The sequence below is a fragment of the Phaenicophaeus curvirostris genome, chromosome 1 (genome assembly GCF_032191515.1).
Source record: "Phaenicophaeus curvirostris isolate KB17595 chromosome 1, BPBGC_Pcur_1.0, whole genome shotgun sequence".
NCBI classification, from domain to species: Eukaryota; Metazoa; Chordata; class Aves; order Cuculiformes; family Cuculidae; genus Phaenicophaeus; species Phaenicophaeus curvirostris.
In genome coordinates, this window is record NC_091392.1 from 98,587,902 (window position 1) to 98,612,133 (window position 24,232).

At 43.5% G+C, this 24,232-nt stretch overlaps 1 protein-coding gene across 2 annotated transcripts; it reads right to left on the minus strand.

The window, feature by feature from the left end:
• Positions 1–8,013: 8,013 nt before the first annotated feature.
• STYXL2 (serine/threonine/tyrosine interacting like 2) lies at positions 8,014–20,810 on the minus strand. Of its 2 annotated transcripts, none has more exons than XM_069869474.1 (6): positions 20,679–20,810; positions 19,810–19,943; positions 17,389–17,483; positions 16,045–16,276; positions 14,902–15,119; positions 8,014–12,728 (listed from the first exon to the last, which is right to left on the minus strand). In XM_069869474.1, exons 2-6 carry the CDS (start codon positions 19,920–19,922, stop codon positions 9,889–9,891), a joined length of 3,498 nt encoding a protein of 1,165 aa, XP_069725575.1. In that variant the 5' UTR covers positions 19,923–19,943; positions 20,679–20,810; the 3' UTR covers positions 8,014–9,888. The 2 variants fall into 2 exon arrangements, with proteins under 2 accessions (XP_069725575.1, XP_069725586.1); XM_069869485.1 differs by having other exon boundaries at positions 19,810–19,947.
• Between the last annotated feature and the right edge of the window lie 3,422 nt (positions 20,811–24,232).

Genomic DNA, 24,232 nt, shown 5'->3' on the forward strand with positions numbered 1-24,232 from the left:
TGCTCCACTGCTCCCACTGCTGGAGATCCCAGTCCTGAGACATTTGGAGTTAATGATCCTTACCTTACAACATTGCTCATTGACACGAGGGCCCAAATATCGATAGTAGATAAGGACACTTACAAAGGGCAGCCGCCGCTTAGCAAACAGTTCGTTTCCATTGTAGGTGGTAATGGGAAAATCACTAACCGCTCGCTGGTCAGGGCTAAACTAATTCCGTCTAATGGACAGAGAGTCCATCCAAACTTACTTTTAAGTTCCCGTAATATTGAACGGTCAGCCATGGGTAGACTTGGGGTAAAAAGGGAAAGAGAGACACCACCCTCTTTGCCCCACAGTTTACCACCTACAAACACATCCCTGACTGTTAATCTGTTGCAGGCAGCTGCTCCTCTGTGCCATAGCAAGCCAGTTAATATTCCACAATACAAATTACGTTCTGATGCTATTTGTCCTGTTTCTGAATTGATTAAGGAGCTAGAAGACCAGGGAATCATTGTCACGTCTCATTTCCCCTACAATTCTCCTTGATGACCAGTAAAGAAACCTAATGGCAAGTGGTGACTCGCAGCAGATTACAGAGCCTTGAACACCGCCACTGAGCTGCACTGCAGCTGTTCCCAGTATAAATGATATTGTCGGTTTTATAAATGAACTATTCTCTGTGCTGAACCAATGGCAGCAGGATGCTTTGAACACCTCAGTGTGGCACCCAGGGGGCTGGGTGAGGTTTCAACACCCACCACTTAGAAAACATTGGATCACTTTGCATTACTTTTGAGGGAAAGGAATATGGAAAACTGTGGATACTGTGGGAGTGAAATTAATCATTACTGAAAGTCAGATCCTATCTTGGTCTTCCTTCCCTCTCCCTAGGAACCATTGAACTCTTGGACAAACAAGTGAAAGCTGTCATCCAACCTGCAAAATACGAAAAGTATCCATCTAGGAAATACACTAAGCATTCCTTGGAACTCTTTTTACGGTAAAGTGCTATCACTAGAGATAATGTTGACAATATCTAAAAAGTCAAGAGCCCTCACATGTCGGACAATTCTAACCCTCACATCTGTCATTGTGTCACATAAATGTTGATGCTCTATGCAATAATCAAACAAATCCACAGAAGCTGGTAACCTCCACGACACTTTCAGATACACACTTTGCTCAGCTCAGGAGTATGAACAGCCATCTCTGTTTATAAGATAGGGATGAGGACCTAGATAGGAATATCTGACTTTGAGTTCCTAAATCCTTTTCAGGCAGTAGAAAAATAGCTGGATTTTATTTGGTGTTCAGTCTCTAATAGCCCCAGATTACCCCAATACCTTTTCAGAAATGAGTGGTGAACTTCAGTGGAAGATAAAGGTCTCTAAGAATATAATAGAATAGTTTTCTCAGGACTACTCTCATACTTCTACAGCCTTTTTTTTTTGTTTTAAATATAAGGGGAAGTATTGATGAACTGTAGTTTCAACCAAGAGCTGACTTTCCTAGTGTGCTCCAGGCTGAAATCTCTGAAAGGCAAAAATGCTCACTTGCAAGCTATCTCCACAGCCCAGATCAGCAGGCAGCAATTAGTTTCTCAGGCACTCACTCTTCTTTCCATCTTCTTGATGGATATTTCATCTGAGGTTTTGCTCTCCTCCTTCGCCTTCTCTTCACCTCTCTGCCTCTCTTTCCAGTAAGGCTATGATCTGTCAAAGACTCTCAATGGACAAGACCTATACATCCCATCACAACACTGTCATTGACAGTTACATTAGAGAAACCAGGATGAAAAGTCTTTGGAAGGGAGAGAAGCCGTCGTGCTTCAGGGCATAGACTTGAACTCTAACCAAGGAAGAGACATAAAGGAGGGCTCTGGCCCAGGCAAGGAGAAAATTTTACTCAAGGCAGGTTATTCTATAATTACCCACTTAAACTTTCTTTATACTTTCTGAGATGCATCTTGTTCTGGCCAACATCTGAGAAAGAAGGGGTGTATCACTGGTCTGATCAAGCAGGGGAATGAATTTCTTCATTCTTTTTGCTGGTGCACTGAGTTTATAACATTTTCTGAAACCACAATGAAACCCCTTTCCAAACATGACCCTTGCTCTGCCAGTGATAGCCAAAACTCCTTTCCTTAGCCCCGTCCTTCACACTTTCACAAGCAATACAGATGCCAGTACAAAGGCAGGTCAAGATGATAAGAACAAAGCCTTGAAGACTGCTGTTAGATACCAGCTTTACTTCAACAGAGGAGGAAATTTTCAAAGAGGTGAACTCTTTCTGTCTCTCTCTCAGGCACGAGTCTCCTGGGAGGAGAAGAAAACAGCTTTCATTTTAGCGAGTCATGATATTTATGGCCCTTTTATGGGTTTTGTTTGAAAATATAAAAGTAGATGGACTAAATCTGTTTCAAAAGAGAGGAGATGGGAAGGGGAGAGACAAAGCATATGAAGGGCACCTGGGTCTTAACCATCTGCCCATGTTCAAAAGAAAATCAAACACCTTCTTTGTTTTAATATGGACACCTTCTGCCAGTTATGAGGATAATGTCTGACCTTTTCTTGCATAGACCCTTTTATCCCTAATGACTTACAAATTTTGTATGTACACTGCCACCAAGAACACTCACCTTGGGATGAAACACGACAACTATGTAATTATGCAACTGCAGCACCATGCAACTGTTCAGGTGTGATTGCTCCCCGGAAGCAGACTTTCAGATCACGTCTCCTGCAGAATTGAAAGCTTTATACAATATTCCTGAGGGACAACTGTCAGCTCCTGCTTGCTCACATACCAGAGTCTCATGTGGGCTTTTATCCATCCTATTTGTGGCGTCTGTTCAGCAACTGAGGTTACACCCTTTTGAGGAGCTCCTGCTTTTCATATGTGGAATCTCCTCTGACCCTTTGCCTCTAGGCAATATGTTTGATCCAATTCACAGACTAAGGAGCACATGCCTGGCACAGTTATTGAGGGAGGGAAGTTTAAGTTGAAGAACTAGGGTTTGCATTTAGTTTTTAACGTAGTTAGGCTTGTGATCATTTTATCTGCTCAGGAACTGAACCTTCGTAAGTTATGACAGCTTCTGGGAAATTTCTATGAGCAAAATGTACAAAGCTCCTCATTAATTGTTATTTTCACAAAGGCTGTTGTAGTTGCATAGAGCTCTCCTCTCAAGCAAAGAGGAAGAGATGTTCTGCCAAATTAATAGTTGACTTTTGACTGGATCCGAGTTCAGATGCAGTCATTGCAAAGATCAAATTGTTACAATGGTCCACAAAGATGGACCAGTCACACAATGTTTAATACCAGCTGTTGTGGACTGCTTCTTTCTTTGATGTGGTGCCCTGCTATAATCAAATTAAGAGATCATAAATAGGAAATCTCTAAATTAGGCATGTTCTTGACAGGATGTGACCTAAAGCATATAGTTGTCTGGCCAGTTGTAAACAGGTTTTGCCCCCATAGTTATTTTCTAATATTGCTCAGAAGTCCAAAAAGACTCTTAAGACATTTGAGTTCCAGGTGGATGCTGTTGGTACTTGAGGATGCTGTAAAAATGGTCAGTTCCTTTAAATGTTTCTGTCCTCTAACTAGTATCACCTATGTCTTGGTTCAGTTTTATGTCTGCACACATGCCCTTCTGACTGGAGTCATCCTTCCTTTCATGGTTGCTTGTGCAGAGTCCTTGGTAAGTTTGAATCAGGTTTTAAGATTTATTGATCTGGCCTTGTCCATTCTGTCATGTGTTCTTTGATTTAATTTAATGACCATAAAGCAGTCGGGCATGTTGGCAAGAAGGGTGTGCTAGAAAAAAAAAGTGATTGATTGATTGATTGATGGATGGATTGATTATGTAGAGACATTGTTCTCTCCATAGTTAACAATTAAGCAAGTTTTCCATTATGCTCATTTGTGTCTTCCACAGCATACACACCTTAACTATAAGTAAACCAATCTGCCTGCAGATATCAGTCATGTATGGAAGAAGTTACACCCTTGTGTGTTTTAAAGATATGTGCAAATAAAAATCTTTGAAATGCAATTCAGAAGGGAAGCTTCAAAGCACAGGCAGGACGGCCCTTTTCCCACTCTCTAAGACAGTTTTCCCATTTCACAGCTGGATAGCTTGGCATAGACATCCCAACATTTACTTTAACCTGTTGGTCCTGGGAAGAACTGAATTCATATTGTTACCTGCATTTATAAGTCACAAATAATGTTTTCCCTTTATATCTCTGTGGGTGTGTGTGCATGCCCTGTGGCAGGGGAACAGCAGTCACCAGAAAACACCAAGCTTAGAAGCTACTGAGTAGTTATAAGAAGGGGATAGACGCAGGGAACATGAAATCAGCTCCTGAATACATTGAAATACACCACAGAACAAAAGGCAGTCCAGGAAAGAAAAAATAAAAATAGTAATCTTCCACGTGCAAAAGAATTCTGTTCCTACTGGTAGCCAAAATGATAGGGTGTTCATTTAAGTAGATTATGCTAATATTGGCAATACACAACCTAAATACATGTAATTTGAACCTCTCTCCATTTTTTACATGAAGAAGAGTGTAACAAATCTTATTGGCATTTAAATTATTACTCCTGGGCAAATAAGTTAGTACCTTGCTGAGATGACTGGGGCAATTCACACAACATTCAGAGCTATGCTCCTCTCTCTCTAGAGAATTGTTAATTTCTTACACATAGTTCCAATTTTGAGTGTTTTCTTCACAATTAGAGCCAGAGATTTAACCTGCTTTCATTTTTCCAAATGTCAAGTGAAATTCCAGAGAATAGGTAGGTAGCTCTCAAAGAGATTTTGCTGGAGTACATGAGCGTGTAGTGGCTGTTTCCAAGCCCTAGACTATATTAATCACGTGCTTTCTTCATCTCTGTTGGACTGTCTATAAATTTAGAAAGGTCATGGGTACGGTGTTACCATGTTATAATGTCTATATTGAATGCATTCCAGCTAAACCCTTTATGGAAAGGCAGGCAATGCAATATAACCATCCCCAAGTAAAACTCTTTGTCTCATAATTCACCTGGCTCTTCACTACAGCTGATGCATAAGCATTTCTCAGGGAGCTGTAAAAGAAGGGAATGGTGCTAAACTCCTTTTAAAATTATCCAGTCTAAGCTCCCTTTCAAACTTGCTTCTGCCACTTTGAATTCCAAGTCTAGCACAGATGTCATTTTATCATCTCTGTCCCACTAATGTCTCTCACCCTTTCAATTTCTTACAGTCCTCTTCACGTTTCTCACAATCCTGTAATTTCTGTAAACCCCCCTATCTCCTTTCTTCCCACAGAGGTTGCCCTATAACCTTTCCCTAGATTTTTATACACCTAAATAAATTACTATTTAGCATTAGCCTCTTCAGTTTACATACATATCTTACTGTCTCTGTCCATTGTAGGTCCCCTTCTTAATTTGCCTATTGTCTCCAGATCTTTTTTGGAACACTTCTTATCACCTACCTATCCAGCTTTCACCACTTTCTAATTTCTTACTTCACTCAGACCAACATCATTAGGTTTCTCTCTCATGTATCCCTCCTTAACTTCTCTGCTTCCCACACACCCTGAGTTTCTACGTTTTTCAAAGGACATTGAGGAAACAGAGCAGCAGAAAGGAGAGGCCGGCTGTGAAAAAATGCAGGGCTTAACGAGACTGAGAGACTTAGTGCTAAGATAGCAGATGAAATTCAAAGCTAATAAATGTAAAACATTACAAATAAGAAAATGTAACATATAAAATTATGATCTCCGAGCTGACCATTGCCATCCAGCAACAAGATTTTTTGGATATAATAAATAGTTCCATGAAAATGTCACCTTAGTACTCAGCAACAGTCCCAAAATCATGCAAAGTGTTAGGAGTTAATAGGGAAGGAAGAGAGTAAAGAATAAAGAAGGTCATTAAGCCACAGGATAAATCCCTGCTGCACCTGTATCGTGAACATCATGTGAGGATTTTGTCTCTCATCTCAAACATGACAAAGCAGAACTGGAAAGGGTTCAGAGAAGGGTGGCCAGGATAATCAGAGACACGCAGCAGCTCCCATATGAGGAATGAGTAACTCAGGCTGAAAAACAAAGGATGGCGTATAACAATAGAGCTGGGCAAAATCTTGTGGGTCATGTAGATACTAACTAGTGATTATCTTGGCGTCAAAGGAGGCTAGTGGGCAGCAGGTTCAGATCAGACAAAAAGGAGATGGCGTACAGTGCAGAGTATGTTGTGGGACTTCTTGCCACAGGAGATCAGAGAGGCTAGCGGGTACAAGGCTATAATGGCTATAATTCAAAAATGAGTAGGGACCTCCATAGAAGGAAAATCTATCCAGGGCTATTAAATATAAAAATATCACATTTTGGTCAGGAAGTCCTTGTGTTGCAAATTATTAGAAGCTGGAAGATGATGCTGGGGAAATATCACTTCTATCGCCACTCTTACATTCTTCCCTAGGTATTCACTGTTGTTCTCTGTCAGAGACAGGATATTGAGCCAGATGGACCTTTGGTCTGACCCCATATAGCCTTTCTGATGTTCCTGTGTTTATATTCTTAACTGGCTGTATGGATGCTCCTTGCACTTTCACCTTCCACTATACAAAGCCAGAAACCCCCCTCCTACCTACAGCAGCACACTGAGGCGGAGCAAAAAAAATATCAGTTCCAGCGCATCTTTGCTGAAAAATCCTTCCTAGATAAATTTGGGTACTTATTTTAGTGTCAGACCAGTGTCATTGCTGAAAAAAAACATTCATTTTGCAGCTCTGGTCACCTGAAACAATCTGTGCAGAACTCTCCCCTTTCACTGATTCACTATCTCCTTCTAAATTCTCATCTTAAAACCTGACTTTCTAGCCTGCCTTCAACCTCTCCATTTCTGTCTCTCCTGGTTATTGGTCTCATGACTGAATGCTTTAATATTTTCACCATGCAAGGTCTTTATGTCACTGTTTCATGTAATTTATACCTGTGAGCTGGAGCCTTTCCCATCTCGCTTTCTAGCACAGGCCATACACTGAATGGAGTCCAAAATGATCCCCACCCCCTTATTGCTTTGGGGGTTTGGCTTTATTAACAAGGATATAAGCAATAAGAAAATAAAGTTCAGCTATTTCTAAGGCTTCTCCCTCATGACTGCTCAGCCAGCATCTTAGATGGCCTCTCCCCAGCAAACCATTTTTATCTCCCTTTTACACAAGTGAACTAATAAGCCACCTACCTCAGTGAGTCAGCAGAACCCACTTAACCCTTTCCCAGAAGGGTCAAAACTCGCTATCAGGATGGTTTGGCTCAGGCTTGTTATAGAACAATATTCTGCCCCTCAGTCTTGAATAATTTATTTGTGCGGCAGACCTAGATTACTGTTTAAATCAAAATGCTACCCAAACAAAGGCTGTGCTGCACAGTGCAAAATGAAACCAATTACTACATCATAGAGTGCTCATCTTTTACAGCCCAAGATGCCCCCTACAGCACTGCAGAGGACAGGCAGTTCTGTTGAGAACAGCAGCCAGACAGAGGAAGCAAGGGAAAGATTTTTTTTTTCGGAGGGAACCAGCTTTGATAAAAAAGTAAATTCAGTGCCAGAAGGGTTTGTACACTTCGACTTTGATCCATGGAAACTTAACACCTTTTCTACACTGAAATTAAAGCAAGTTCCAAATACACATATATGAGTTGTTTCCCGTACAGCAGCTTTACCAAGGATGAAGAAAAGAGGAAAATGTCAATCCTAACACACATTGCAGAAATTCAGTGTGAAATCTCAGAACGTGGATCACAGCCTGGAATTCCACTACTTCAGAAAAATACGACTCACACAAGTACGCAGGAAAAAAAAAAAAAAGGAAATGCATTATATTATATATTACATTGTTGTAGAAATGCATTATAAGCCCTAGAGCCCCTCTGTATGCCCGAAACATTAACAAGACCATGTTCCTTATGTACTTCAAAAATGTAATCTGAGTTTAATAAAAAAAAAAACCTCACACAAGTAAAATATGTTCTTCCCTTTATTTTTCTACCCCCATTATTGTTCAATCACCTGATTTTGAGACTCTGTTCACCTGACAATAAATAGCTATCATTTACCCTAGTCTTGGCTGTCAGAAAGAGTCATCTTTATCTTCAGAGAAGCAGGGATAATGTCTAATCAGTGAGTTATAGTTGAAAGAAATGATTCTAAGGTTAGGAAAATTGGCAGCTGCATTTTGTTATCAGTAACCATTATTTAGATAGCATTGCTGATGTGCACAGCATCACACGGACAAGGACAAAGACCAGGCCCTTGTCCTGCGGAGCTTACTGTCTATATTACACAATTAAAATAGAGAGAGGTACTAGCAGAGTGGTAATAGTGAGCTCAAAGCATCACAGTGGGAGGGAGAAGGGGTAACAAGAAAAAGACAAAACTTCCTGTGAAAGAGCAATACTGCATCGTTCCTCCATTGTTGTTTCATACTCAGCTCTGCCAGAGGATATTGTTGTTTCAAAATACAGTTTATACAGAAGACGGAACAGCCAATTCCACAGTAGAAATCAGGAGAAAGCGGCCTAGATGTTTATAAGAGAGAGGTAGAGGATGACAGCGAGTTGGGTGCTTTGATGCATCAAAGACACAGTCATAAGATCTACACAAGTGATGCTGCAGCAACCGTGGCAGGTTGTGTCACACAAGCTCACGAGGCTCTGCAGGGCACAGAAAGACCTGAGGCTCTTAACCTGGTGTACTCGGTTAACATGAGACTGTACTCCTTCCACTCACTCTGAAAAGTGGACTCTCTAGCTCATGATACAAACACGCTAACTACAACACACCAACTAAACCTACCATCTCCTAAAAATGAGCTTCCATGTATCACATTCAGCAGACATACAATTTGTCCTTATACCAACACTTTAGTTACACATCATTTTATTATGAGGTCAGTTTGTGTATCACTCTCTTCCTTTAAGGCAATCCTGTTGAAAATTAATACATCACAATCTGACTATAGACATAAAAGCACAGACTTAGCTGAGCTCCACACACAGACCAAACTGAAGTGAGTACTTCAGAAATCCATCTTAACTCAACACTAATCCGAATACTAACTCTATCTCTTTTAATACATAAGAACATAGTTTTTTAGACAGCTGCTAATATTACTACATTTTCCCCTTGTTGACCTAAAGCAGGAACCAACCAAACTGGAGCTGAGTTTACTCCATCTAACAGAAAACAATGGCACCACAGGAATATATTCATTACTGCACTGAACTTCTAAAAAGATGGAGGCATCTTCTTTGTTCTAGTATTTCACTTTGCTTCAGCTGCTTAGTGAAGTAAAACAGTATATATATTCCCCTGGACTGTCTTATTTCTGAAGACGTTCGTAAGACTGGTGAAGAAAAATGGAGCCTACCTGGCAATATCGTCTCAGTGGTATAGAGTAAAACTGATTAAAAGAGGAAGGAACATTCTTCAGGTTCCTAGAAAACGCAGTTGGCTTCTTCCATTTATGATCAAAAAGACCCTAGAAAAGACATGTCCAGTCTTTAATGAGACTAGGAAATTGAAATAACCAAAATGGGATGTGATTGGTCTTTTGAATTTAGGTGCCACCATTACTTGCTTTTACTGCTGAAACATTGTCTGGCTCCTAATGGCTTCTGACACTGTGTTCCTACCTACATTGATCATTTAATACTAGCATCTTCTTTCGACAAACCACAAACACTTCCAAAACTTGACCTCTTCCCTTTATCGCTTTTGATTAAGAAGAGAACTATCTTCAGGAAATGCCCTACAGACCACAAAGGATTATCAGAAATATAATGATGAATGATTCAGGGACTCTGTGGCTCTGCTTGTATTCCTATAATCTGATCTTGGTCACTCTTCCCTTCTCCGTCGGAGCTTTGCTGTAGTTTCTTCTAGTCGGCTTCTCCAAGCAGCAATAATGGCATCATCATCCATCTCTTCTTCTTCTTCTTTACGTGTGCTTCGCCTGTACTGAGAGAACTGTCTAGATGCAAATCTTTCTTCACTTTGTTCCACTTTTGCCTCTTCTGTTCCATCCTCTTCAGACTTTGAAAAGCTCTGGGTGAACTTTCTCTTAGCTCCAAACTCTGACATGTCTGACCTGGCCTCCTCTTCACATGCCTCCACATGACGAGATCTAACTCGACCCTGTGTAGATGGTTCAGCTGATTCAGAGTCAAAGAAAGGTTCAGGTGTTCGGCTGAAAACATGCAGCTCTGGGCTCTTTTCTCTAGAACTTGTCTCACTGACCCTTGACCTTGTGAACTTATACATCTTTTTGTCCTCTTTTGCAGAAGCAGAGGAAATTCTTGACATGGTTCTCAGTGAATCTCCCTTTGACTCGTAGGAAGAACAGCTGTCAAGCTCTTCTCTTTGGGATCTGGAGAATCTGTAGCTGGATGTTTCAGAATCCACCTCTCTAACTTTGGATGATCTACTATATTTCTCTCTAGCCTTCTCACTTTGATCATAATATGGTGGTGGTTCTCTTTCTGCTTTCAGGCCATTGAGCCACTTGGTAATATCAGTCTCTATCTCTGACTTCACTGCACCTGTGTTTGCAGGTTGACTGGATAGTTCAAAGACTGTATCAGTTCTGTCAAGATCTGCCCGAAAGGGGCGCCTGTGGCTGTTTGTTACACTCTCTCTGTCATCTTCTATTTCATCTTCCTCTCCCTTGGTCTTCTTTTTTTTAAATAAAGTGCTACGTTTATTGTCTGTGATCACCTTTTCAATTTGATAATCTGACATTTTCTCTCTCATTTCCATTTGCATCTCCTTCTCCTTCCTCCTGAGTTTCTTTAGGTCAACGTCATCAGCGAAGAGGCTATACAGGGGCTTGCTTGTCTGCATTGTCTTCATGTTTGAACTAGCCCCTTCTGTCCTTGCGCTCACTGAGGTATTGCAAGACAGCACAGACTGAGACTCAGCCCTGTGCATGTCTTGCTGGTGAAGCTGAGAGGCAGCAAGAGGTGAGCCACTCTGAGCACTGAGAAGAGAAACCTTATCATCATCTACCTGCCTGCCAAGGTTTCCTGACGTTACGCTGGAGGCCATTGCAGATGACGGACGGGACAGCATCATGATCTCATTTTGCTTTTGAGCAATGGTTTCACTGACCACGTTAGCAATCCAGTTCTGAATGCTTGCCATAGATATCATGTCACCTGGGCCAACCGGGAGAGTGGGAGGGGGTATATTTGTCATCTGAGGCTGCATAGCCCCTGTGCTGCCCCTGGTCCGTGATAGAGATGAATGGTTTGTCTGCATACTCATTGCAGAAGCTGCATCCTCGGCACCACTTGCAGAAGGTGCTGAGGACCAGAAAGCTGACAGTGGGATACTCCCATTCATCATACTGTCTGTCTCCCAGCTGCACATGGACTGGCTTTCTTCTAATATTTTCTTTGAACGTTCCAGGAGCTCCACACGCCTCTGCTTCTTTTTGATTGAAGCAGAATCCTCACTTTTGGCAAATTCTACAAATTCTTCCTTGTTTTCAGTGCCCACCTTCTTCTGCCGCTTCATTTTCCAAGCCTGGTAAGCAGTCAGGTCAATATCTGACAAATTCTTCCCTTCTGTCCCCTCCTCACCCGCCTGGCTGCCATTTTCTGCTGGAGATGGGGCAGAAGATGATGATGATTCTAAATCCTTCTTGTGAAAACCAAACTGGATCCTCTTGACCTTCCACCTTTCCAGAGGAGTCAACTTGTCTTTGTTCTTTTGGCAGAAATTGTAAAAGGAGCTAGTGTCTGAAAACACACTCTCCTCATCCACTTCCCTCTCCTTTCTTCCTATTTCTGGGGATTGTCTCTCCCCAACAATTCTGTTCTTAGAACGATATCTCTGAGATGCTTCCTTCTCAATCTCCAGAAGCCTCTGGTTCCACATGTCCCAGGTACTCTCGGAAGACATAGAGCCTGTGCGGTTCCTCCTCATACTGCTAAAGCTACTGGCTTCCAGCTGTTGTTTTAAAGTTCGGATCTCAAAACTGCTCACACTCTCAACATCACTGAATTCACCTGCTGGGTAAGATCTTCCTCCCATGTTGGAATCTCCATCCTCCTCCCTTGGTGGACCTTCCATTTGGTATTTCTCATTTCTGCGCCGCCAGTCATGGATCCTCTGATCCACATCCTCCTCAGCTTGTTCTCCTTCCTGATCTAGAAGCTCTGGAGACGTTCTTCTTCCATGGTTAACTCCTTGTTCCCTTATAGGCAGGCCTTGTTTCTTTCTCCATTCCTCATACAACTGTTCCTCTTCCTCCTCACTGATGAGGGTGGAGTGTTTGGAAACCCGGCTATTTTTTCCTGTCGATGAAGAGCTCATAAAACTACCTATGAGGCTGTTGGTGTCCTCTTCTTCTACTGTGATGGAGTGGGCTTTGGCTCCCATGATGCTTTCTGAGTCCCCAGCTCCAGATAGCCGGGAAGAAGTCCCTGCATGGATAACAGGACTTTGACTAGGAGTGACTTCTTCATCTCCAGTGTGCTCCAACTCTCGTTCCTCCAACAATTGCTCGTTGAGCTCTCTTAGCTGTTTCAGAAAGCCATCATTGGGGTAAATGGCACGCTTCTTCCTCAGAGTCATCAGAGCCTCCAGAATGGTCATATGGTGGTAGATCATCAGGTAAGCAGCCACCAGCACAGCCGAGCGGCTGATTCCCATTTCACTGCTGACAAGGATTTTGCCTATAGATATTGAATATAAAAGCAATTACTATTTCCAAGAACATAAAGAGGTTGCTCTAATATGTAACACAAAAGCATTTTCTGAATAGTGTTAGAAATTAGACAGATTATATGCTTCAGTGACTGACACCCATACTAAGTATTTGTTAGCTTTGTCTCCATAAAAATCTAGACACATATTAATAAAAAACACATTAGTTTTGAAAGCTGTGGGCAAGCACCTTTTAAAACAATCTAAATAATATTTGTATTTTCACCTACACACTTCACTTCCTCACATAATCAAAAAGCAAATAAGTATTAGAAAGACAAGTGATAAGGTATTCTTGACTTGCTGGCTGACTTAGGGTAAGACATTTAAGCTTTCCATGCTTCAGTTTCCCCATGTGTAAGGAGGGAGATATTTGCATTAGCCTCCTGGAAGGTGCTGGGAAGAGAACTAAACAACTCAGGTTTTATAAGGCACGTTATAAAACTTAAATACAAATTTATATTAATTTAATTGTATTTTTGCCACAATCCAGATCTGCTGTTCTGCAAGGTACATTCAAACAGTTACACGTAGACTGGTTGGAGGCCAGAGTCTTAGTATATCTCAGAACAGGAGAACCAAGCAACTAGCAGAAGAGAGCTGATTTTGGCTCTGACAAAGCGATACAGCTGCCCTGAACTATTGAGAGCCATCGTTCTGCAAATAGCGACTGCGAGAGCTAAAATCATAGCTGAGCATCGGCTTTATGGCATGGCATTTACACAAAAAACACATCTTGCAGAAAACTAAGCTTTGGCACAAAGGAATTGGGTTTTTACATGTTTACTTTTACAGCAAATTACAGTTAGAAAAAAAAAGCTTGTAAATACAAAGAGAGTGTAAATGAGGCTTTGCTGGCTTGCAATAGCTGAAAGGACTGTTTCTAAATGTGTGGTAAACTGTGTTTGCACTGAAACTTAATGAACCCAGTTAAACCACCACCTTTATGACTATTGATATGCTACTGCAAGTATTTATCAAATGTACCTATTCCTACAATTCCAAAATGTCTTTTACACCTTTCTTAGTATCAAAAGGCTCAGTTGCCTTCTGAATGTTTTCACAGCCAGTAGAGACTATCTAACAGCTCACCGAAAGGGGGAGATCTCATTCCTCTGCTTTCTTTCAAGGCTCCTTTGTCCCCCTGCATCCTTGCCTGTGCTGTCTTCGGGCCCTTTAATGAGGAAGTTCAGGTCACCAACCCAGTGGAAACCCATCTCTTCCCTGCTGGGCTGTCATTTTTGCTGGATTAGTGAGTTGAAGGGTCAATGAATGCCAGCAGCAGTAAGCGTCTGTACTGTGCCAAGGGTAGCGATGAGCGTTAGAAGGAAGAACGTAGATGGGTAGAGTGTCCCTCCTTGCATCGTTGGTGCTGAGCTATTAAAACTGACTCAGCTTTTCTTGCATACCAACAAAACCTCTCACTTTTCTTGCTGTTACTTTTACTAGGAGGTAACTGGTTGTCTTTCTACAAAAATTAAATGCATTGAATACATATATGAAGAATATCGGTGCTATCACTGATTGTGGTGGTCATTTTCGTATTGAATTCCATATAGATACTTCTAACTCTCCACTGAAGCTGCGACAAAATGACCAATATGCACTGGAGGCCCACAGAATAACAGTTGCCATGGCATTGGTGTCCAGGAAATTATACAACAGCCTGGCTGCAGACATACAGGGGTTCAACCCAGCTGTTTGGATTGTTCTAGTAAACCAGCCTGTCCTTTTGTAGTAAGCATCCTGGCAAAACTGAAACTCACAGTGTACAGGAATAGATCAGTGTATAGGATTATATAATGTCAATTAAAATATATATGTGTGCATAAAGGAGCTGGGCTTCACCTCTCTGCAGTGGCAGGGTACTTTCACAGCAGCTGAGGGAGGTGGCTCACAGCCAGTTTGAAGACCGGGCTTGCAGCAGGAGCTGCTGGGTTGCCTCGTCTAACTAGTTTGCCCACTCCTGTTTTGGGTGAGGCATGGCAGAAATGGGCAAGAAGCGTCCACTGTGACTGGATGCAAAGGACAAAGTACCTGCCTTCTACTCAATTACAAAGGTGGCATTGGTTGTTTATCAGAGTAGTGTTTCCACCATTAATTCCCAAGCATCCTGGAACCACTGTAATCTTCTCCTCTTACCCCTGTAAGTCAGCAGTGCTTCGTCAAGGAACTCTGCAGCTGGGCGAAAGTGTTTGGAGATATCCATATCTGGAAAATCATCCACTTCGATGCCCAGGTATTGGATATTCAGACCGTTGTAGAAACTTGGTCCTGTGTATACACCTGTACCATGAGCTGCGTTCAAGACATGCGTGATCCCCAGTCTCTTCAAACGGCTTTTGTTCACTGCAACGCTTCTTCAGAAAAGAAAGAAAGGTGTTAGATACTGGTGTGCCTATTCCGAGTAGGAAAGAAGCTGTCTGCTGCAAGCACTACAGAGCTCCTAGTCTGTGTTACTTATCCAACACAAGGCTCCATTCAGACCTTAATGTCCTTTGAGAGTTCTACAGGTATTTCTTTCCAGTGCGAACCAGGAAGAGAAAATGAGAAACCTGCAATCACCGGTATTGCTGCATGCTCAGCTTCCATTCCAGCTTGATTTTAAACTCATTCTGCTATCCTAAGTTCAGTCTGGTTACTTATTTATCAATTTTTATCACTCTTTAATCGATACTTTATGCTATACCCCCTTCAAATTCTGTTCTGGTCATTTGTGCAGATGTCTCAGACAGCTGAGCCACGGCACAGAGGACCAAGCCATTTATACTCAATATTATACTCAATTCATTGGGAACTGGAACAGGCTGCCCAGGGAGGTGGTTGAATCACCTTCCCTGGAGATGTTTAAGGCACGGGTGGATGAGGTGCTAAGCAGAATGGTTTAGTGTTTGTTAGGAATGGTTGGACTCGATGATCTGGTGGGTCTCTTCCAACCTGGTTATTCTATGATTCTATGATTTGCTATGGCATTTGTTTTTAACTCTCTTTTACATAACAAAGATTTCAGTCCCAATTTCAGGGCCAAATTCCAATCAGAACAGTGTAATTCGGGCTTTTTTCCTCTCCTAAATTGTCAAAGCATCAAAACAGCACCAGAAAGCTGCTGATTCGAATCCAGAAATATTTACTTTTCAGGGCACAGAGATCTTTGAGAGCATATTCCGAAAAACACTTTGGGCGTTTCTAGGGATGAAAGGTATTGGATGCATGCAGTACATGTTATGTCTGCAATGGTTCCATCTGGGAATCTTGTGCAACTTTATGACAAAAGCTGACACTCACTTTTCTGCTATGAAGACATTAGGCCAGACTTCATCCACAGCATCCCTGGGGGTCTCCAGCCTGTCCTTCACAAGTGCCCTCTGCAAGTCCATCACACATGGCGTGTTAAACAAGCTGGTGTCATCAATCTTTTCCTTAACTCGGTTGTACAGGTCTTCCACCATCAACTGCTGCGCAGACTCCAACATCCCGGGGCACACGGAATCTATCTTTGTGTCCTTTGTCTTCAGTTCTGGAATAAACTGACATTGTAACTAAAAGCTTGTAAAACCACAGCAAATATATGACCTATCATCCTTTGTTCCTGGGACAAGCCTTCTGGCTTGCTTTTTTTCCCAGTAACATCACACCATCCTGTCTGCAACGTGTACACGTACATGCTGATCTAGCAGCCTCAAGGTAGTTAATAATAGGAAGAGCATATTGAACTGTCCTCCTAGTCAAGAGACCCACACTGGCCAAAGGCCTGAGCATTAAGGGCATGCTTATTCCTGCCACAGAACAATGCAGTCACTCTCTACAGCTCCCTGAGGAGGACAAGTGGAGAGGGAGGCGCTGATTTCTTCCTGGTATCCAGTGACAGGACATGTAAGAATGGTTCAAAGCTGCATCAGGGAAGGTTCAGATTGGATATTAAGAAGTATTTCTTTACCAAGAGGTTAGTCAAACACTGGAACAGTGACAGAGAATGGCCTCAAGCTCCACCAGGGGAGGTTTAGGCTGGACATTAGGAAAAATTTTTTCACGGAAGGGGTCATTGGGCACTGGAACAGGCTGCCCAGGGAGGTGGTTGAGTCACCTTCCATGGAGGTGTTTAAGGGACGGGTGGATGAGGCGCTGAGGGGCATGGTTTAGTGATTGATAGGAATGGTTGGACCCAATGATCCAGTGGGTCTTTTCCAACCTAGTGATTCTATGATTCTATGCTCTGCTCTGCTCTGCTCTGCTCTGCTCTGCTATCCTATCCTATCCTATCCTATCCTATCCTATCCTATCCTATCCTATCCTATCCTATCCTATCCTATCCTATCCTATCCTATCCTATCCTATCCTGCTTTGTTTTCTGTCCTGTCCTGTCCTGTCCTGTCCATTGCAGTGAGCAACCAGCAATCAAACTGTATTCATCAATACGTGATTCTGCCATGAATTCAGTGCACGTTTTTAAAGGAAGTCACCAGAACTCTCTGTGAAATGTTATTTCTTTGTGGTTTTCACCTCTAGCTCAGGTCGGGATTTCTCATAAAGGCTTTTTTATCATTTTAGGATCTCTGGATGAGAAAGGCAAAACAAGTGCAACACAAGTCTCTATTACTTGCAGAGTTCTATTACCCTTCCTCCTCTTACCTTCATTGATTATTTGTTTGGCAGCCACAGCAGATGACAGATGGATTGGCTCCATGAAGATGCTCTCTGTATCAGTGTCCGATATCATTGAATACCTGCCAACCAACCACACCACCTGTTAGGCAAATGCCCTCCAGTGGGATCCCACCTCCAGGACTTTAGCCCATTGCATCCGTTCCAGAAGACAGCAGCAGAGAACTGAAGCAGGGAGGATCCTTTGATAGCAGAAGGGAAGCCCCAGCACTTCTCCCATCCCTCACCCCTACCCTGCTCTCCAGCATGGTGCTACAGGCTTCAGATATGCCTTGGTACCCAGTGTTTGCAGGACACAGACAGGTCCCATGGGGAGGAGCTGCAGTGGTCTCGGAGTGTAAGAGAATGGACTGGCATAGGAGTTTTTGGGTAAAGAAGATTGATGTCTGATTTAAGACTGGGAGAGGGATGGATCACAAGGAAGTCTCACAAATAGCTCTTGCTTAGATGGACAGATATAAATATTGTCCTAACTAGAATTTATTGAATAATTCAAACCAGATTATGCTAGAAAACTGTTAGTGTTGGGTTTTTTCTGTTAACTAATTGCATACAAGCATCCTTTGAGTTATCACAAGCTGAAATGCAAGCACTAAAATTGAAGCCTGTGAATCAATTCCTCAGTACTCAGTACACTGGTCACTTCATAGCATGAATCTGTGGTCAGTCTCTCCACTCATGTAGTTCAGTGGTCACAAACAAGTATGAAACCCACAAATGCCTTTGAAACGAGTGCTGTGACCCACAGTGTGATTTACATAAGTTTTTGTTAAGCAAAAAGAGCCACAATCTTGAAAAAAAAATATATTTCCATCTGGGTCCATATGTACAGTCCAAGTAATTCTCTTCATACTTAGATCATCTTAATAAAATATTTTACAAGGCTTTTCCCTTGATGCTTCATATTTCCTTCCAAATAGATGGTACAGAGCATCAGGACAAGTTTGCGGCCATCACAGAAGCTATCTGGCAATGCAGGCTGGCAGTACTTGCAACACAGTTTCCATTTAATTAAAGTAGGAGAGGGAGGGTGATTAATGTGCAGTCAGGGTGCAGCAAAGTGTCTGGAGAACTAAACTGCTTTCATGCTTCAGAATAAAAATGCAGGGCACAGCAACTGGAAACTGTGTCAAGGGCTCGTTTAGGTCATTTACTGAAAGTAATCCTTCACCCAGGGGAGTGGTGGAGTCACCATCCCTGTAGGTGTCCAAAAATTGTGTAGAAGGGGTGCTTTGGGACATGGTTTAGGAGCCATGGTGGTGGTGTGTTGATGCATGGGCTTAATGGTCTTAGAGGTCTTCTCCAACCTTAATGATTCTATGATTCTTGTCTAGGTTTTGAATGGCAGGGCGGGGAAGGGCAGGGCAGGAAAGGGAAGGGCAGAGAAGGGAAGGGCAGAGAAGGAAAGGGAAGGGCAGAGAAGGGAAGGGCAGAGAAGGAAAGGGAAGGGCAAGGAAGGGAAGAAATAAACTGGATAGGCTTCTGCTCATTTTGAGTGACTGATGAGCAGTAGGAGAGTAATCTACCAAGTTCAATACATAATTTTAATTTTTTGTGAGCTCAGTGAACTTGCTAAAAATGTTTAAATGCACGTAGATAAATGAAATAAGCACTCTGTCTTCATTTTTCTGTAGTGCTCCATAGTTAATGGGAAACATTTCCTAACCTCCTACTTGTTGAGGGGCACTGAGGCAGGTTCTTTTCAAACTTGATCCATACTCTCTGCCTTCATCTAAAGCATCTCAAAGTGTACAGGAAGTCCCTCAAGGCATTTTGCTATAGGATAAGAGTACAAAGGGATGTATTTTTTCCTTGTATTAGGAGAAAATACATCTAATCATGCCTGTTTTGCATGGGAAACTCAATTTCCGCTTGCATTGCAACAGCCTCCTGTTCAGTGCTTGAAGCCTTTAGCTAAAGATGGCTCTGAACCCAACCCAAATCCAAAGACCCTCAGTCTTTCTGGGGCTGGGAAAGGCTAATATCACCAGAAAAAATTCTACGGGTCCCTAAAATGGGCAGAAAGACAGGGCTGAATTTGTGAAGAGTTGAAACCTGGATCAAAAGTTTCAGCGTTGGGGTAGGTGTGAGCGGATGAGACAGGGAAGAGTAATGATCACCCCACAGCGATGCTTTCTGCGATTTATCCCCCCCGTATGCGCACACACTCTCAGTGGGATGCATTAATTAGCATGCGAGTCCTGCCTCTGCAGTTTCTCTCACCACCGGGACACTAACCCCCAGCACAGGGATGGGAGGGAAGCCCTGGGCTCCCTGCTTCATCCAAGTGCCTGTGTGGAGAGGAGGCGGTGGAAGAGGAGGTAAGGCAAGGTGATCTACCACATGCTACCGGGAAGCCGTGGCATCACCTGCAGCAGGGGTACTCACCGGCTGGGCGAGGGGCTGCGGAGGTAGTGAGCCTGCACGGCCTTCACGTCCGGTCCCTCGTCATCCTCATCGGGTACCACCTGCTCACTGTCTGAATCTCCGCCACTGGCCATGGCAGCTGAGAGAAGGATCCGCTTGCTGCAAGGGGAGCACAGCAGGAGGGGGGGGCATTACAGAGGTTCCACGTGGGAGAACGTGGCGTGGTGGTGGCAGAGGGGGTGAGGCAGAACGGGCTTCCACATCTTGCTCCCAGCACCCTGCAAGCAGTCCTCGCTGCAAGCCAGCTGCCCTGGCTCCTCCATCAGGGTGCCTGCTGTTCCTGAGGCCTCGTGCAGCTCCCTGGCTGGAGCCCAGCGAGTGCCGATGCCCTTCTTGCCTGTGAGTAAGCGAGCAGCAAGGCCAGGAGGGCAGGGGTGGTGGGACAGAAACTCTATCCCCTCCCTGGATGGCTCAGCCCATGCATGGTGGCTGGAAGACGCTGAACACAGCCGGAGCCAGACCAGAAGGAGCGTCAGGGGCAAGAAACATGAGCCCTCGTCTCCCCAAAATGAACCGCTCCTAATACTCGAGGCTGAAAATGCTTTAAGCCTTGGGACTTTGTCCTTGTAATCCTTTGTGGGGAGGCTGCCGTGCCCACGCTGGGTGTGGGAGAGCCATAAGTCAGTTAGGAGAATGAAAACACAGCAGCCGACGCTTCCCCTGGTCCGGACAGAGCGCCTCCGGCCTCGCCACACCACAGCAGCCGGTGGTGGCTCCGAAGGGCCTCAGGCGGGGGGACCGCAGCCATGTGCTGCCGACGGGGCTGAGGAGCAGCTGCTGTTCACAGGACAGCGAGCGGGGTGGCAGGGGAGCGAGGGAAGGGCACTTACCCACTGTGCCCAGGCGACTCCGCTGGGGGTTCTTCTGGAGGCACAGCGAAGGAGTCCAGCGAAGAGGGCAGGGAACCTGGCAGGGAAAAGTACTGGGGGGAGAGAAATCGTCTGCCCCCTCTCGCTTTCTCTGTGGCTTCTTCATCAAGGGGCAGGACAACTGTCAGCACCAAACCTTTATCAGCTTTCTAAATATAGCGTTGTCCTGACGCTGGCTGCTGGATTGCACGAGGAAAGAATTCAGTGCCTCATAGATGGCAGCTGGTCAAGCACTTAACTCCTTCCCCTCTGTGGGCTGGATCCTCTGACATTTTCCAGTTGCCGGAGGAGCCCAGAGAAGAGCCCAGAGCCAGCGAGGCTGGACCTCCGCCTGCAGGGAGCATCCAGGCAAGTGAGGTCCCACCAGGCGCAACTTGAAGTGCTGGTTTGACCTCTGATGTCCTTGAGAAACACCGTACAGGATGAGCCACTCCAAGCTTAGTAGAAACAAGCTAACTGTCAACTACCTGCACTCCTGTAAGGTCTTTGATTCAACATTCTTTGTTTGAAATTGGAGAGAGATGGATTTGATGGAGGGACTGTTCAATGGATAAGGAATTGGCTGGATGGCTGCATCCAGTTACGGTCTACTGCTCAGTGTCCAAACGGAGATCAGCAACAAGAGTTGTCCATATGGGACTAGTACTGTTCAATATCTTTATTAATGACATAAACAGTGAGTCTGAGTGCGCCCTCAGAAATTTTCTTGAAGACACCAAGCTGAGTGGTGGAGTTAATTCAGCAGAGGGAATTGATGGCATAAAGAACATTGACAGGCTTGAGGAGTGGGCCCAGATGAATCTCAGGAAGTTCAACAAGACCAAATACAAGGTCTTACACCTGGACTGGGGCAATCCCAATGTCAGTAGAGGCCAGGGGATGAATGCATTGAGAACAGTCCTATGGAGAAGGACTTGGGGTTACTAGTGGATGAAAAAGTGGATGTGAGCCAGCAATACGTGCTTGCAGCCCAATCGTATTCTAGACTACATTAAAAGAAGAGTGGCCAGAAGTGTGGTTCTGTGAGTGTGTGGTAGCTGATTTTTGTTCTTGGAAGAACCAGGGCTGAGGTACACCGTGTCTTATCCTATGCTTTATCAAAAAGGAAACCTCCAGTTTCCACCTCTTGACTCCCTAGCAAAGTTCACAGGCCAGACTAGTCCAAAGCATAATGCGATGACAGCTGAAGTGCTGTTTACACGTACTGGGGGCTCCAGTTCCGAGTCATGCAATGTTGATTCCTTTTGCAAACAAACAAGCAAACAGGAAAGGAAGTGGAAAATAGAACTGACCTATCTCGTGCCACAGATACCTTTGCTGCTGCATCGTGCAGGGCCTGCACACCCTCCTTCCTTCTTACTTGAGTGCTGCATCCCCACATGAGGGTGGGACCACATCTGTAGGACTGCCACATCATGGCAGGCAAGAGCCATGAAACAGGCACTCAAGGATTGGTGTGCTCATAGCTTAGACTTGTGTTAATACAGTTACCCGTGTGCGCAAGTAGGAACGAGAGAGAGTAGTATATTGAATCTTGGGTCTCACATCAAAGGGAGAAATGGATTACTGATTACAGGTTTGAAGACATTCCAAGTTTCCTGTACCAAAAGAGGATGAATTGTGCTGATCCTACAGCTGCCTCCTCTGGGCAAAGCAATTTTTAGTCACTTCTGCAATGCAGTGCTACATGTGCTAATGACTTCTGATTGAAGCAGGAAGGGATCCAAAGATGTTTGCCTGTGGACCTCCTTATTATTGAAGAGCAGTGTTTTCAAAGGACCTAAGTGTTGTGGAAGCACATATACGAGTAGCATCCAATAAAAAACGATGCTTCTAAGTCACTGAGCTGGTTCTGAAAATCCTGTTTATGAACCTTTACAGTACAATTGCAGCAGAGGATGTTGGCAGAGCCTGAAAAAAGCGGAGCCTGAAAGCTCTGCCATGCCCACTGCAACCATTCACGTGTAGAAATGCAGATAGGAGTGCATACGTTGCAGGCTTGTGGAGAATACACAGGCAGCCTGGCAGTGCTTCCTCACTGCTTGTTACAAGTTGTTGCCTTAGGGAATCAAGATGACCACGTAGAAGAGGCAAGGATGCTAGAAATCTTTGCTAATGAATATATACACATGCAAACATAGCAAAAAGTGACAAGCTGTAGGTTGTCTGGCATCTGTCCATTGGTGATTAGTGCATTCATTCATGGAAGAACCCAGACTGGATATGGCTAGTTGCTGTCCTCTTGGGTGGAAAAGAAGCGATCTTGATGGAAGGATCCTCTTTGTCTGTCTTAGCTTAACAGGAGTTACTGTCATTAATTGTGTTAGCACTATGCTACCTAAGTGTTAATCCTCATCTGCTTCTATAAGCAAGCCTTATCAGAGCATGTATTTTTGGCAAGACAGTGAAGCCACACTGGTTTTATATTAAAGTTTTTAATGGAAATGGCAGTTTCATTTAAATAAGCTAATAATATCCCCTAAAAATCCTGTATATCAGCAAAAAGATTCCCTAGAGTTGCAGCCATCAGCAAAAATAAGACTTTAAGGGTTTGCATTGCCCATGGGTAAGTGATGAAGAAGTCAGTGTGCGTCAACTTATGCTAAGACATAGGTCTATTATAGCCTACATAGGGCTGTGGCAAAGTTGGCAGTTCTTGTGGTGCCAATGTCTGTGAGTTTTGGCAGCTCACACTAGACAGGGAAAGAAAGTCAACCCAGAATCAAAATTAAAATATCTTAAAACTGCCAGCTGTCCCAGTCTTTCTGTTTGGGCAGTTTTACTGGCTTCTCAAAGGTAAAATGTACATTTGCCTCTTGCATTTACAAAGAGCTTCTGAGGTCCCCAACAAGAATGTTGGGGAAAAGTGACAAGATAAAAGCACTTAAATACCTTTTTGAATCTAGGCCTAAATAACTAACAAAAGCAATAAATAAAGTTCATCTAAGCAAGTTTCTTAATATCAGTTTTCTGTAAGTATCAGGTGTTGAAGCGTATGCTCTCTATGATACCTAGGAAACCAGTCTTATTTAGCAAAGTCTCCAAAACAACAGAACATGGTCAATCTCAGCACCAGCCTATTTACTTGTAATTCATCTGAGTGACTGGTAGAAGCAGGGTAAAACTGTTCCCACAGTGAATCTTTTCCACACCAGTATTTCCAAATGGCCACCAGTTAAGGCAGCCTGTCCAAGTTATGGACTGTGAGGGGAGGTGTGGTGCCTGTCCTTCTATCCTCAGTGACAAGACAGGCCAATACGTCAGAGAGGACGCACCTTGTTACTATTACAGTCAAATGACAAATTTGTGTGAAAATAATTCATTTGTTTTAGGGTTAACATAAAGTTCTTAATCTACATAGCATCTTTTAGACAGTAAGGTTACTAAGCTCAGACCTGCTTTAGGTATTTGAACAGCTATTGTTATAGGCACCGTTTTCAGCCTAGCTCTGCAAGAACTTTCCAGTATGGGTTTTGTATTAGCCAGCTGCTGAAGATAAGAAAATGGACTAAGCT

Coding starts and splice junctions, on each gene's coding strand:
- STYXL2 (XM_069869474.1), bottom strand. CDS start 19,922: ATGGCCAGTGGCGGAGATTCAGACAGTGAGCAGGTGGTACCCGATGAG. Junction 15,120..16,044: donor AATGTCTTCATAGCAGAAAA/GTGAGTGTCAGC, acceptor TCTTTTCTGAAG/AAGCGTTGCAGTGAACAAAA. Junction 12,729..14,901: donor AGCACTGCTGACTTACAGGG/GTAAGAGGAGAA, acceptor CAATATCTATAG/GCAAAATCCTTGTCAGCAGT.